Source organism: Micromesistius poutassou (genome assembly GCF_964030765.1).
Source record: "Micromesistius poutassou genome assembly, chromosome: 14".
NCBI classification, from domain to species: domain Eukaryota; kingdom Metazoa; phylum Chordata; class Actinopteri; order Gadiformes; family Gadidae; genus Micromesistius; species Micromesistius poutassou.
The window spans coordinates 13188663-13203041 of NC_140284.1; the positions used below are offsets into that span (position 1 = coordinate 13188663).

A 14379-nucleotide genomic window follows, 5' to 3' on the forward strand; every position below is an offset into this window, starting at 1 on the left:
CAACTGGTCTCACTCACCTGGTCTAAGTGATGAGGTCTCTCTCACCTGGTCTAACTGACCAGGTCTTACTCACCTGGTCTGTCTGACCTGGTCTAAGTGACCAGGTCTCATTCACCTGGTCTGTCTGACCTGGTCTAGGTGACCTGGTCTCCCTCCCCTGGTCTAACTCAGAGTTTCTATCTCAGTCTGTCTTACCTTCTTCTTCCAACAGGAGTTCATGGTGACATCAGGCCTCTGTCTCTTCAGAGGAAAGGTTCAGCAAAGGTCCATAAAGCCCCTCGTATTCTCCTCCAGATGCACATGACTACAGCTCCAAGCTCCTGAAGCTCCAAACTCCTGAAGCTCCAAACTCCTGAAGCTTCAAACTCCTGAAGCTCCAAACTCCTGAAGCTTCAAACTCCTGAAGCTCCAAACTCCTGAAGCTCCAAACTCCTGAAGCTCCAAACTCCTGAAGCTCTAAACTCCTGAAGCTCCAAACTCCTGGAGCTCTAAGCTCCTGGAGCTCCCAGATCCTTTGCCACTATCTGGATATTCCACTGATATATCAGACCTAAACATGACTCATCAGCACTACACGTCCCAGGTCCCAGGTCTATCTGCCTGTCTCTCTGTCTCTCTGTCTCTCTGTCTTCCTGTCTCTCTGTATCTGCCTGTCTCTCTGTCTCTCTGTCTTCCTGTCTCTCTGTCTCTCTGTCTCTCTGTATCTGCCTGTCTCTCTGTGTGTCTGTCCATCTGACTCGAACATATTCAACATCTCGTTGCTGGATGAGGGAGAGAGCGAATGAAAGGGAGGGGCTTATCTGCTGGGCCAATGCACATGAAGTAGAGCTTATCTCTTTATCTGTCCTCACCCTCTTCCTCTCTCTCTATACTTCTCTATCTATCATCTCTTCTCTATATCTACCTCTCTCTCTCTCTCTCTCTCTCTCTCTCTCTATCTATCTATCCATCACAATCTCTCTCTCTATCTATCTATCTATCTATCTATCTATCTATCTATCTATCTATCTATCTATCCATCACAATCTGTCTCTCTCTCTCTCTATTCATAAAGTCCTTCCTCAATCTATTGACCGTCTTTCTCTCCTCATCCTCCTATCTCAGAATAAAACACTATCTTATGGTGGTGTTATGTATGTGTGAACTGTGCACATGTGTTTGGCTTAAAGGGCTTAGGGCTGTTCCACTTCTGCCAAAAGGTGTACACCTCCACACACACACACACACACACACACACACACACACACACACACACACACACACGCACACACACACACACACACACACACACACACACACACACACACACACACACACACACGCAATAACACACTGAATAATACTGAGCTCCTGCTCTGACCACTGTTTAAATGGTCGACTAATATAGTCGACTTATATTATATTATAGTCGTACAGGCATAAGAAATACTTGGCATCAAATACTAGCTCCAATATTCTGTATGGCTGAAATGTTTTGTATATTGTGTGCAGTTTGTGAGTCTGTTGACCCACATAGCAGAGAGGAGCAGAGCAGTACAGACCACAGACCACCAGGAGCAGCCCTGTCAACACACGCTTGACTCCTCATTACCTCACTACTGTACCCAGATCAGCCCTGTCAACACACACACACACACACACACACACACACACACACACACACACACACACACACACAAAGCTAGCTTCTGTATCATGCTAACTCACCCTCGGCAGGCAGACAGACAGAGAGTAAAACAGGCATGCAGACAGAGAGACAGCAGAAAGGCAGAAAGACAGACAGACATACAGTGGACATCCATTACAGTGGTTCAGAGAAGGGAATGGATGCTGATTGGCTCATGCAGAAGGGGTTAAATGTGACCAATAGGGCAGGAGGAGGCGTCACCTTAGTGAGCAGGTGGGAGGGCTTCCCCGCCATGTTCTTTAGAATCAGAGAGGTCTCACTGTCCAGATAGGAATGCTTTGGAGAGAGACACAGTGAGAGAAAGAGACATAGAGGGGGGAGGAGAAGAGAGAGACACAGAAGGAGGGAGAGACAGAGCATGAGAGAGGGAGAACAGAGGAGTGTTAAATAGCAGCAATGGATGAATCGAGTGCTTTGTTACAGGCTGTAAGAACTGTGGTTAAGAGAAGGACATGGAGACAGTTCACGGACACGTTTGGCCTTCAAACACACATACTTCTTGCGAACAATACAAAACTCTTGCAGACAATTACCAAGCCAAAATCAAGGTTATATCTTAACAATCAACTCAAATAAAAAATATATTAACAATAAATGCATTTATAGACAAAATATGAACACTAAACTTATATATAAACAACATTTTAAAACAAGTAATGAAGTGTATTTTGGTTACAAAGACATGCCAAACGAAAACACTGATGTCTCTCCAGCGCTCCCCTTAAAGCCTTGCTCTCCCCTGTCTCCTTGTTCACCGACTTCTCCCAACACCAGTTTGTATTAAGTACAGTGTGTGTGTGCACAGGTACAGCGTGTGTGTGCACAGGTACAGCGTGTGTGTGCACAGTGTGTGTGTGTGCACAGGTACAGCGTGTGTTTGCACAGGTACAGCGTGTGTGTAAGGGTGAGCGTTTCAGTGTTTTGAAGAGTTTTGAATCGTGTGCGAGTAGTACCTGTGGGTTCAAATGTTTTATGTGCGCACACATGCAAGTTCTGTGTGTCTGTAATTGTGTTATGTGTGCGCAAATGCAGGGTTTGTGAGATTGCTCAAGTGCTTCAAGGATATTGGCCTAATGGTCTCCCATGGTGGTCTCTCTCTCTCCTATTCATTATGTTTATTTTCTCCTCTGTAGGAGAAAATCAAAAACAAAATAAATAGTATTCCAACCAATCAGCGACAAGGGGCGGGTGTTGTGGGGTTTGCGCTGCGTTCAGGATCGTTTTTACTGGACGCACAAAACACTGAAGGGAGGGGCGAGCTGGCTCTGTTTGTTTGGGATCTCGCTCCAAATACCAACAGAAGAGACGTCACCCAACATCACTGATACAACCTTTAACAACAGAGCTGCTGGAGGTTTAAGAAGTGGCTCATCAAAACAACAACAAAAGAGGTGGTTTGATGCCATAATGAGGTAGCGGGGATCATGGGAGTTGTGGTCTTCACAGTGGAAAACAATCTGTCGTGCTCCTGGATAGGGTTTAAAGATTTATTCAAGGTAAGCCTAGGCACATTTAATGCTAATTTAATTAAAATAGAATTTCCGCAAGTACCATAACGTTAACTTGCTGACAGTTAGATAAGTCGACTACCAAAACCTATATGAGATAATGAGGGGTAGTTTACAGCTAACTGTTATAGATAGTTATGATGGGTAATTTACAGCTAACTGTTATAGATAGTTATGATGGGTAGTTTACAGCTAACTGTTATAGATAGTTATGATGGGTAGTTTACAGCTAACTGTTATAGATAGTTATGATGGGTAGTTTACAGCTAACTGTTATAGATAGTTATGATGGGTAGTTTACAGCTAACTGTTATAGATAGTTATGATGGGTAGTTTACAGCTAACTGTTATAGATAGTTATGATGGGTAGTTTACAGCTAACTGTTATAGATAGTTATGAGGGGTAGTTTACAGCTAACTGTTATAGATAGTTATGAGGGGTAGTTTACAGCTAACTGTTATAGATAGTTATGATGGGTAGTTTACAGCTAACTGTTATAGATAGTTATGATGGGTAGTTTACAGCTAACTGTTATAGATAGTTATGATGGGTAGTTTACAGCTAACTGTTATAGATAGTTATGAGGGGTAGTTTACAGCTAACTGTTATAGATAGTTATGAGGGGTAGTTTACAGCTAACTGTTATAGATAGTTATGATGGGTAGCCCAGCACTGTTATCTGACTTGATGAGCATGATTCAGAGCAGGGGAGGAGGGGCTACTCACAGAGCGAGAGCCAATCAGAGTGTTGCTGGCAGCTCTGCAATGAAATAGGATTTGACCATTGAAAGTCAATGTCGATGGCGGATGGCGTCGCTGTCCTGGGACCTCCTAGGACCAACGCGGTGTGTGGTAACATTAAGTGTGGTGGCTGAGTCGGAGTGTGTTTGTGTTTCATACGGAGGTCAGGGTGAGGCTATTATCCGCGCTATAGCATCATCATTCAGGAACAATGAATACAAAATAAATCCATGTCGTGCCATCCTCAGATTTCCAAATGTTTTTTTTTTCGGGCAAGAGTAAAATTCCATTAATCAAATGAAATAATCCCGCCAGAGCTATATCCAATATATATACTATATATATCAATCAGCTGGCTGCCTTCTACAGCCAGCTGTCAATGAAACGTGTGCCTTCAGGTGAAGGCTGGTTGATGTCTGATTGGCCAAAGCCCCGTTAAAGCAGCTGTAAATTAAACGTATGTCTTAGCTGAGAGGGAACAGACAGATTAGTGCTGCCCAATTGCATTCTGGCTGAAGAAGACCAAACTATGTTACTATTGGTTGTCATGGTTACCAGGTCCCAATAGTAACATCGTTTGGTCAGCTTCTTCAGCCAGAATGGAGTTAGGCAGCAATCTGTCTGTTTCCTCTCAGCATCTGTTATACTGGGAGCTGCCAGTACAACCACAGACTTCTACTGGATATACTGGGAGCTGCCCAGTACAATCACAGACTTCTACTGGATATACTGGGTGCTGGTTGTCCTGGTTTTCTGTCAGGGCGTTCCCGTTGATACAGAGAGAGGAAGGTCACTTAAGACAGGAGAACAGTGTGTGGGCGTGTACCTCTGTACTAGCTGGCCCCTGATTGGTTCCTTCAGGAGGGGGTGTGGCCAAAGAGTGGTTGGCGTCTGATTGGGCGCAGCGCAGCACGCTGTCCAATGAGTCCATGGAGGAGGCGGAGTTAACAGACGCCCCCGAGGCAGAGGCCACAGAGGAGCGCGAGGAGTGGGCGACCAGACGGGCCTGAGAGAGAGAGACAGAGTTAGTTACAGTTAGTTAGTATAGTGGGGATGAGTGAGACAAAGAGTTAGTTACAGTTAGTTAGTATAGTGGGGATGAGTGAGACAGAGTTAGTTACAGTTAGTTAGTATAGTGGGGATGAGTTAGACAAAGAGTTAGTTACAGTTAGTTAGTATAGTGGGGATGAGTTAGACAAAGAGTTAGTTAGTTAGTATAGTGGGGATGAGTTAGACAAAGAGTTAGTTAGTTAGTTAGTATAGTGGGATGAGTTAGAGAAAGAGTTAGTTACAGTTAGTTAGTTATAGGCTGAGAGGGAACTGAGACTAAGGGCTGTCCCAGTAGTGACCTAACTCTAGTTGATGCAATTTAAAGAGGCAGTCCACACTCACTTTCAGAACAGAATTAGACCCACCTCCTAGTGGTGTAACATGACTGCTCTAGAGGTGGACCTCCTAGTGGTGTAACATGACTGCTCTACAGGTGGACCTCCTAGTGGTGTAACATGACTGCTCTAGAGGTGGACCTCCTAGTGGTGTAACATGACTGTTCTAGAGGTGGACCTCCTAGTGGTGTAACATGACTGCTCTAGAGGTGGACCTCCTAGTGGTGTAACATGACTGCTCTACAGGTGGACCTCCTAGTGGTGTAACATGACTGCTCTAGAGGTGGACCTCCTAGTGGTGTAACATGACTGTTCTAGAGGTGGACCTCCTAGTGGTGTAACATGACTGTTCTAGAGGTGGACCTCCTAGTGGTGTAACATGACTGTTCTAGAGGTGGACCCCTAGTGGTGTAACATGACTGAAGAAAATGCTAAACATTAAATGTATTTCTTGTTCAGAAAAAATGTGTTCATAATAAGATGAATACGATCAATACAGAGAGAAAATAATCTGCATATCATTGGCAATATGTGAGACCCTATTGGCTTGCTAATAACTATTATGAGTGTGGATTAGAGGTGATGAATCCATTACTATCATAGAAGGCATGGTTTCCTGGATCGCAGAGAATGCCATTTTTATTTGAAGCCACCCTCCCATACAGCCACTGCCTCACTCCACCTCACTCTACCCTCACTCTACCCCCATTCTACCCTCACTCCACCTTCACTCCACCTCACTCCACCTTCACTCCACCTCACTCCACCTCACTCTACCCTCACTCCACCTTCACTCCACCTCATTCCACCTTCACTCCACCCTCACTCCTTCACTCCACCCTCACTCCTTCACTCCACCCTCACTCCTTCACTCCACCTTCACTCCTTCACTCCACCTTCACTCCACCCTCACTCCTTCACTCCACCCTCACTCCACCTTCACTCCACCCTCACTCCACCTTCACTCCACCCTCACTCCACCTTCACTCCACCCTCACTCCTTCACTCCTTCACTCCACCCTCAGTCCACCCTCCCTCCTCACTCCACCAGCCTCTCTGTGGCCCACAGGAGACTTTAACATGGATGAGATAGGATGAGGATCTTCAAACATTACTCTAATATCCTCCTGCTCTTTCCTAAGGTCTGACAAATACTGACATGTTGGCCCTTTGCTAGGGTGAGGCCAATGAAAGGTTGATCATTCTGCCCAGAGGTTCAGTACTGTAGTGACACTAGATTGTGTCAGTAGTCTGTTATATAATAGAGCAGACTACTGCACAGCCGCGCGTTAGGTCTAGAAGTACTTACTGTTAATGTACTGCTGTTCTGTTGTTAGTGTTTGGTCAATAATAATTAAACCCACTACCACTTTGCTGCTGGGAGTTCTCTTCAACAAGAGCCCACTGCCTGTCCCATTTGTAGTTGTACAACTAACTTCTGGAGGTACTATCAGTGACTGTGGTACTGTTTTTTTTATTGTTCATTATTGTTTTCTGTGCCTGTAAACCTAAAACAATAGATGCTATAAAAAAGGTAACATGAGTGGAACTACAGAACATTGTTTAGAATGGTTCCTATCATCTGCTGGTATTCCAGTACAGATAGGGCCATGTCCATCTCAAGGGGATCAGGGTTTCTATTGGTCAGAGAGCCATGACACTGGTTGGGGGACCAGGACTGACTGAAGCGTCTGTGGTAACCACAGCTCCCATTCAGCTCCTGGGTCTGGGAAGGTGAGGCCTTGCTTAGTTTACCATTTCTTTTGAAAGGCATTGTTAAAGTGGAAGGAAGAAATAAACATTTCATCAACAAAAAAGTTAATCTCTACATCACCTCAAGGTATCATTCTTCCTCAAATATATATGATGTCTCAGAGTGTGCGTCTCAGAGTGTGTGAGACATGGTAGAGCGATGTCGTGAACACAGAGGAGGGTGAGATGTTAAGGAGACCATCTTGTATCTGAAGCTTTCACTGTATTAGTACTGCCTTCTACTCTACTTCACCAGCTGTATCGCTGTCTGTGCATTTCTTCATGTTGGCAATAAATAATCACATTAGGCTACCATCCCATCACGTTAGACGACATGAAGGAATGTTTAACAGGCCAGTGACCTTGGTAACGTAGTACAAACTGTCCATGTATCTAACGTTACGTGATGCCATGGGGGGAATAAGGTCGACCTATCTTGCTAATCTCTGCAAAACATCAATGTAGCAATGCGGATGCCACACCCCCACCCCAGGGCTCTTCAGAACTAGGACGCAGGACGCTGACTTCTGAGGACAATGATACATGACGACTGTGATCCATGCTGTTATTTAGAAGATCTCTCGCAGTGTGTGGGATGGCTGGTTTAACCTTTGCACATTGATTGGTAGAGACTGCTGAAACCAGCCATCATCCACACACACGCCACAATCTACTTAGTAGAAAATTTTTATAATTCAACGTTACGTATTGTTTTGTATGCGTAGATTTGATTCTTAGCAAACAAATGTGGGACAAACGTCTTGTACCCATAGACTTGGTTTATTGTCACGCTGTCCACTTCTGCCACCTAGTGGGGGCCAGTCTCATCATCCATTCATCTCCCGCTCTACACACCTGCTGGTAATCCTCCGTCAGCACACAGTATTTCAACCCCAGTTCTCCAGACAATCATCGCTAGATTGTTGTTTCACACGTAACATTCAGTACCTCGTCCCTGGCACTTCCTGTCCATACAAAACTTTTGACCCTATTTTGATTCCATGCAAATGTGTAAAGACTAGTTTTCGTGAAAATTCTGTTCTGAAGGATAGTGTGGATATCAATTTAAGACACTAGTTAAAATGTGTAATTGTGGAACGTGTATTTGTGTGGATATATCTATTTGTGTTTGGCTTCAACAGACCTCAACAGACCTGCTATTCTAAGGATCATGTGCCGTACAATTGGACAGAACTCAAAGAGGTCTACGACAGAGATTAGGAATTTGTGAAAGAAGTTCAAATTCTGTTCTGAAAGGGAGTGTGGATCTCATTTTAAAAGTATAAAATATGTTTTTGAGAATGGTGAAATATCCATCTGGCCATCATTTTACAAGAAACAAGGACCAAATATTTGTGGATCAGCGACACGCAACGTGAATGGTTTTCTGTGGGTTAGAAAGGAGCAAGGAGCGAGCAGCGGTGACAGGGCTGGTCACTACAATGAGCTCAGCTGTATCTCAAAAGTGTTGTGTGTTTATGTGTGTGTGAGTGTGTCTGTGTCTGTGTGTGTGTGTTTGTGTTTGTGTTTGTGTGTGTGTGTGTGTGTGTGTTTGTGTCCGTGTTTGTTTGTGTTTGTGTGTGTGTGTGTGTGTGTGTGTGTGTGTACGCCAGAGATGCGCACAAGTAACTTTTTGCTAGTCCAACACGAGTCCAAGTCCAACACAAGTCCAAGTCCAGTCCCAAGTCTCTAATGGTTCTAATGATCCCACTATTGTTATGGTGAGTGATTCCCAGCCTACATTATGGAGTGGTAGGCCGGCCCGTTTCTAAACCTGCTCCATTATGAATACAATTGATACATACAACATGACTGAATTGTATGAAATATAAATTATGTTATTATAATGTTTCTTCAAAACATATAGGCCTACACACAAATACAAATGGCAGAAGCCAAATCACGTTTTAACATAAATAGTTAATGGTTTTACTACTTTGCTCCCTGTATTACATGACGTTTCTTATTATAATCATTCTGTGCTAATCATATAATGACATGTGTTATGTTATTGTTGAGCTGACGGAACATTATACACACTCTGGGTTATGTTATGTTATATTATGTTAACATGATATACGCTCCACGTTATGTTATTATTATGTTATGTTACATAATATACACTCTTTGTTATGTTATTGTTATGTGTGACGGTCCAGAGGACCACACAGGAGAAGTGCCGGCTCGGCACTCGTCTGGCCTCCTGGTCAGCTGTTTACATCTACATGCACGCACGCACTACATACATGGATGGTCTGACATTTATACTGATACCGTGTGAAATCCAGAAGAGTAAAGAAGATCAATACACTTACTGATAACACACAAAGAGTGGACTGGCGCAAACGGAAAGAGGCACCAGCTACTGGCCATAGCTAAGTGGCTAACGCCACAAACATCCTGCACTTTACTTTGCAAGTTTTGCACAACGTCAATGGACATTTTAACCGGTTATAGGAATGACAAAACGATTAAGTTACTTCAATGCATGTTGCACATATTTATTGTCGTGATTGTAGGTAGGGCGCCACGCTTACATAGCAAAATAGATTGGGAGAGTAACACCTGTGGTTTCTTGTGCGGCTCCGGCGTCGACGGGCAAAGGATGCCGATGAGGAACAGGGACGCAGATATTGGTTCCGGGCGGAACTAAGTCCGGACCAACAGTGACTTTACTATGGGGGAGTTCCCTGTGGAATCGGCCTTGATCAAGCCTTCTGTGGTGAATTTCGTTCATATGTTTAATTAGCTGAGTGTGAAATAATGTCGTAATGTTTGTAAGGGCAGGTGCAATCTATGTGTTTTGTCTCAGAGTTGGTTTTGTTGTTGGTGTCACAATTGATTGTTGAATGTTCCCCTGTCTATTGTTAATGGTGCTGGCCGCCTTGTATATGTCTCCCCTGGTTTTGTTGAATGTTGGTAGGGTCTGGCAGTGTCCATGGTGTTGTACCTACTCTGAGAGTTGTAGTTCTCTGCGGTAAGAGACTACAACAGTACTTAATGCAGAAGTAGTGAACTGTTGACGTTTTATAGTTAATTACTTTTGTATTTTCTTTGCTTAATTTCGTTTTCCTAATTTTTGCATTTTCATGCTTTTGGACCTTCCACTGCTTGATAATTTTGTTCAAGCCCTATTTCATTAAAAACATTGTCCTAAGCCACTACTGCCTCTGCTTCCTTGGCCAAGCCCACAGTTTTTGTGTACGCGACCCCGCTCGGTTCCATTACATTATGTAATGTTAACATACACTCTGCGGTACGTTATTGTTATGTTATATTAACATGATATATGTCTGGGTTATGGTATTGTTATGTTAACATGATATATGTCTGCGTTGTTATTGTTATATTATGTTAACATGATATACGCTCTGCGGTATGTTATTGTTATGTTATATTAACATGATATATGCTCTGTGTTATGTTATGTTGACGTGATATATGCTGTGCGTTAGGTTATTGTTCAGCTGAAATGCGTCGTATGGATTTAAGATAAGACTGGAGACATTTACAGACAAAGCAGATCAGAGTTCAGTTTGGACTAGTTAGGTAGTGGAGCTTTAACAGATAATACCACGGACTGTAATGGTACGTTTCCACCAAGCGGTGCGGTACGGTTACTGTAAAAACAATAACTTGAAATTGCTGGTCTTAAAAGGATTTTTACATTGAGTGAATATAAAACTACAAGTTGCACTGTAAACTGTTTATTTGAGCTGTTTCAACTAACTTCCAAACGTTTCTGGTTAAAAGTTGATCTCACTCCATAAACTGAGTTGGCAAAATAAACAAATACGAATTGAATCCTATGGTTCCAACTTCCCATGCGTTAGCGCCCGGAGGTGGTGGAATAGGTGGTTGATTTCATGCATGTTATTATTTCACTCCTCCCCTGTCCCTCTTAAAGTGCTTGCTGCTTGGTTTTGCTGTGGGACAGGAGGTCTGGAGACTGGTGGGCGAGAGGAGTGGTAGTGTGTATGAGTGTTGGTTGGAGATAGCTGGTGGTGGTTGAGTTTTTGTTGTTTTTGGTTGTTTCTACTTGTTTTGGATTGATTAGTTATTGATTGATTTATTTTGATTGTTTTGATTGTTTCTTTGGTACAGAATCCCATCTAGGTGGGCTTCTCTTTTAAGGGGGGGATGTGACGACCCAGGTGGGTCTTTGACCCCCGCCCCTGCTATTTGTATGCCTGTGTTGCTCTCCATACTAATTAGGAGATTGTGGGCAGATGTGGGTTGGAGCGGGACCGCAGTATATAGAGCCTGCCCAGACAACAAACCTGGGCCCCATTTCCCAATAACGATGGATCCACGCTCGTACGATCCTTCTTACGAAGGATCTTTCGATGCTTCGTAAAATCTTTTCGAGCATTTCCCGAAACTCCTCTTAACATGAACGCACGTGCTCTGCTCTTACGACGTCGTAGGCTTGTAGCTGTCCACTGACACGGTGCTGAAATGGGCTCGGTAGGTGGGGGAGACGCAGGAATGTTGTTGGATTAACTATATTTTGTGGCAGCAAAAAAATATCTCCCCATCAAGGCCAACAGCAGAGTAGCCTACAAAAAGAATAGACTAATATGAATGCTACAAATATTAAAACACAATTGATTAGGCCTAGGCCGAAATATGCTATATCAGTCCTAATCCCGAACGCACCGTGCGTACATTGTTTGACGGCATTCTCTCCCCTGAAATAATTCCATATTACAAAAATAAAAAATAGCATGTGTCTGTGTGACAACTATAGCATTTATTTAAATGTGCTGATTTTTGAAACATGCTTTGCGCCGCAAAAAGGGCAGACTTTCTCTGATTTCGCAGAAGGTTTCATTCATTCATTCAGTGATTGGCGCGCCGCACACTCTCTAGTCTAGAAACTTTGGTGTCAACATTAAAAATGCAACGTTCCATTAATTCATTATCATTCAAACGCAGAGGCATTGACACGGCTATTGCTGTTGCTGGTCTAGATCGATTCCTGCCCATGTTGTTGGGCAGGGGTATGATGGTGCGGGCAATGTAAGCGGGAAAGGCACGCATCGTTTCCCGCAGCAGTCTACGTTCACTGCAGAAACCACGCTCTCAACTTGGCGATTGTGCACTCCACTAAGGTCAGGGATGTTCGTAACTGTCTAGACACGGTCCAATAAATAGTGAACTTCATCACAGCCTCACCGACGCGCCTACAGTGCACGCGCCTACAGTGCTTTATGGCAAACAATTGCAACAAAAAACGCCTGCAGCATGATTCATGTACAGTATGTCTTCTGTCATTGATCAATACAAGGACATTTTAACCATGATGGTTGGATTTAAAATCAGAGGGAGTCAGCAAGTGCAGCTCGAAAGCGACCTCCCACACAACAGCAATGGAATCTGATTTTATTATATGCCTTGTGACGTGGCGTTTGATCGGTAGCCTACATTTCGGCTGCGCATGTATTTTTGAAAATTTTAATTGCTGCAATAAATTATGTTGTTGACTTATGTTGTTGAATTCTAGCTTAAATCTAACAGTAGTCTATGAGTAATATATCGGCGGTAACCACTTTTTTTGGGGTATATTGCGAAATTGCGCCAGCTGGACATTCCATGGTATTGCCGGATGTGGCTACACGTTTAGACAAATAAACTCCGGTCTCAATCAGACGCCGGGTCAGTTTTTTCTAGAAGTGGGCGATAACGCATCAATAAACTGGATGGCAACCAGCGTAAAACAAGAACAAGAAGGTCGAAGCGCGAGTGAACGTTCAAATGCCATGGCACTATTAAGAAAAAAGCACAACCTGAAATTCAAGCTGTCGTCAAATTTGCTGGACGAAATGTCAAACTTCAATAATTGTTCGTAGTCAACTTATGTAGTCCATTTATTTAAGCATTTAAGCATTTATTTAAGCAACAGCATAACCATACAGCATCGCCACATCGGCGGAAAAACACGGCACACATCCATGGAATCAGCCGTTCAAAGCCAGTCTGCATGAATCATATGACAACTGGATGGCAGGGGATGCGGACAAGGAATACACCGCAGGAGGGACCATGAGAGCTTAAAGCGTGGAACAAGCTGGATACGGAGCGGGTGAAAACTTGACAGTGACGTCGCTAGGTAACCAAATCCGCTGGGGTTGATGAGTTACCAGACTACTTGCGGAGTGATACGAAAGACATGAAAAAAATCCACTTTCCTTGACAGCGGTCATGTGCACGTGTGCGTGTATGTGTGCCTGTGTGTGTATGTGTGTGTGTGTGTGTGCATGCGTGCGTGCGTGTCTGTGTGTGTGTGCATGCGTGCGTGTGTGTGTGTGTGCGAGTGAGTGTATGTGTGCGTGTGTGTGTGCATGCGTGTGTGTGTGTGTGTGTGTGTGTGTGTGTGTGCCTGTGTCTGCGTGCGTGTGTGTGTGTGTGTGTGTGTGTGTGTGTGTGCGTGTGTCAGTGGCGGCTGGTGGTTTTTAAAGTGAGGGAGGAAGGACTGTGCGCTTCGTTGCCATTGGCCTGCTTGCACTGTTAGTGGCGTATGGTGGCATAAGTATGTGATACTCAAGTTGTTTCAGGGTGTTTTGGTGAACTACAAAATAGCAGGGAGGAATAATTATGTGAATAAAATTGATACAAATACACCAGTGGCAGCATTGTACTTTGAAAGCTGGTGGGCAGCATGTCTTGGACTACAAGGGCAGTAGGAAAGGATGCAAAGCCAATTAGTCAAATCAGGCCTACTCTTGATTTGTAAAACTAAATTAAAAAAATCTGGGCTTATCATTGGGCCTATTTTTTCCCTCAATGAATGAAGCTTGTTGTAATTGTAATTTTGTTGTAATTTACCTATGTTTATTTTCAGCTACAATTGTTTTAAGAAAAATGAAGACACAAGACCAAAAGTGATGCCATTTAAAATGCATCATGCTCTGAATCATTCACTAACATCCTTTCCACAATATCAAACAGAACGGTCAGAGTAACAAACAATTAAAAGAACAACAAGAACATAATTCCACAACTATTGACATGGGCTGTAAGCTTAACATTGTTTGAGGCAAATGTGGATGTTAATGGATGTTTCAGAATGTTGGTCATGGTGTTAAGGCAAGGCAAGGCAACTTTATTTATATAGCACCTTTCATACACAAGGCAGACTCAAAGTGCTTCACACACAAACATTGTCACACAACAAAATAAAACAATAGTTAAGTAAAAAGTAAAATAGATAGAAAATAAAGGCAAAGTTTAAAAAAAAACATTTTAGAAAGGCAGAGTTAAAAAAATGCATTTTAGAAAGTGAGAAAATAAAGGCAAAGTTAC

At 43.3% G+C, this 14379-nt stretch overlaps 1 protein-coding gene across 1 annotated transcript in view; it reads right to left on the reverse strand.

The window, feature by feature from the left end:
* Positions 1–14379, reverse strand: part of raph1a (Ras association (RalGDS/AF-6) and pleckstrin homology domains 1a) — an 86802-nt gene that overhangs the window by 21819 nt on the left and 50604 nt on the right. The window contains 2 exon segments of the mRNA XM_084478217.1: positions 1889–1963; positions 4764–4943. Of these exon segments, the coding sequence (XP_084334343.1) occupies positions 1889–1963; positions 4764–4943 (255 nt within the window).